Genomic DNA, 904 nt, shown 5'->3' with positions numbered 1-904 from the left:
CCCCCTACACACACACACACACACACACACACACACACACACACAAACACATACACACCCCTCCGGTATTTTACTGCTGCTCAAAGGATTCATTTTCGCAATCTCTTCTGCGAACACCTTCCCCACCTGAGCAGTGCATATTCCCAAAGGTAAAGAGACATAAAGGAGGAAACACAGCACCCGAGGTGATCGGTCGATTGGACACTGTTGATTGCACACTCTCCTCGCTCCCAGCCAACCGCACAAAACCCGCAGCACCTCAAGCCCCCGGCCCGGCCCTCCTGGCCGCCCCCAGCAGGCGCCCGGCTCTCCGCGGGAACTCTGGGACCTGGCCGAGCGTTTCCCGGCGGGCAGGACACTCGCTCGGTTCCTCGCAGCAGCTGAGGGCAGCGAGCGGACCGCGTCTAGGCAGCAACGCGGGATTCAACTTCCCGGACCCGCGGCGCAGCCCCCGCTCCCGCCCAGGACGCAGCGGCCACAGCTAGACCCCAGCGCCGCGCAACCGCCCCCGCCGGGGCATGGGCGGTCGCGCTCTCCGCCCCCTCCTTCCTTCACCTCCCCCCTACCTTGAAAAAAATCCATCCATTGGTGCAAAGCAGACATTTTGATGTCATTTACTTAGCACCGCTCGGTTTGGAGGCAGCGTCTTACCCGGTCGCCTGGAGATGTGGGCAGCGCGCCGATGGGTCCAGGGGAGCGGGGCTGGGTGGCTCGGTCCTCTAGCAGAGCCGGTTTCCTGCCATCCGCCCAACTTCAGCACCCAGCGGGCGAGGAGAGAGGGAGAGCGGCGAGGATGCAGGGGAGGGGGAGGTTTGGAGGCAGCGTCTTACCCGGTCGCCTGGAGATGTGGGCAGCGCGCCGATGGGTCCAGGGGAGCGGGGCTGGGTGGCTCGGTCCTCTAGCA

At 64.2% G+C, this 904-nt stretch overlaps 1 protein-coding gene across 2 annotated transcripts in view; it reads right to left on the bottom strand.

Moving 5' to 3' along the window:
- Positions 1-793, bottom strand: part of RGS17 (regulator of G-protein signaling 17) — a 124,858-nt gene extending 124,065 nt beyond the window's left edge. The window contains exon 1 of one of the 2 annotated variants that reach the window (XM_011943744.1): positions 652-793. Coding sequence is in view for 1 of the 2 variants with exons in the window: in XM_011943743.1 (XP_011799133.1) it covers positions 567-586 (20 nt within the window). In the remaining variant the exon portion in view is untranslated. Of the gene's footprint in view, positions 1-566; positions 611-651 lie in introns of those variants that run through there. The other variant, XM_011943743.1, reaches the window with a different exon arrangement.
- Between the last annotated feature and the right edge of the window lie 111 nt (positions 794-904).

This window comes from Colobus angolensis, unplaced genomic scaffold (genome assembly GCF_000951035.1).
Source record: "Colobus angolensis palliatus isolate OR3802 unplaced genomic scaffold, Cang.pa_1.0 Scaffold221, whole genome shotgun sequence".
Taxonomy (NCBI): Eukaryota; Metazoa; Chordata; class Mammalia; order Primates; family Cercopithecidae; genus Colobus; species Colobus angolensis.
This window is presented reverse-complemented; position numbering and strand designations above follow the sequence as displayed.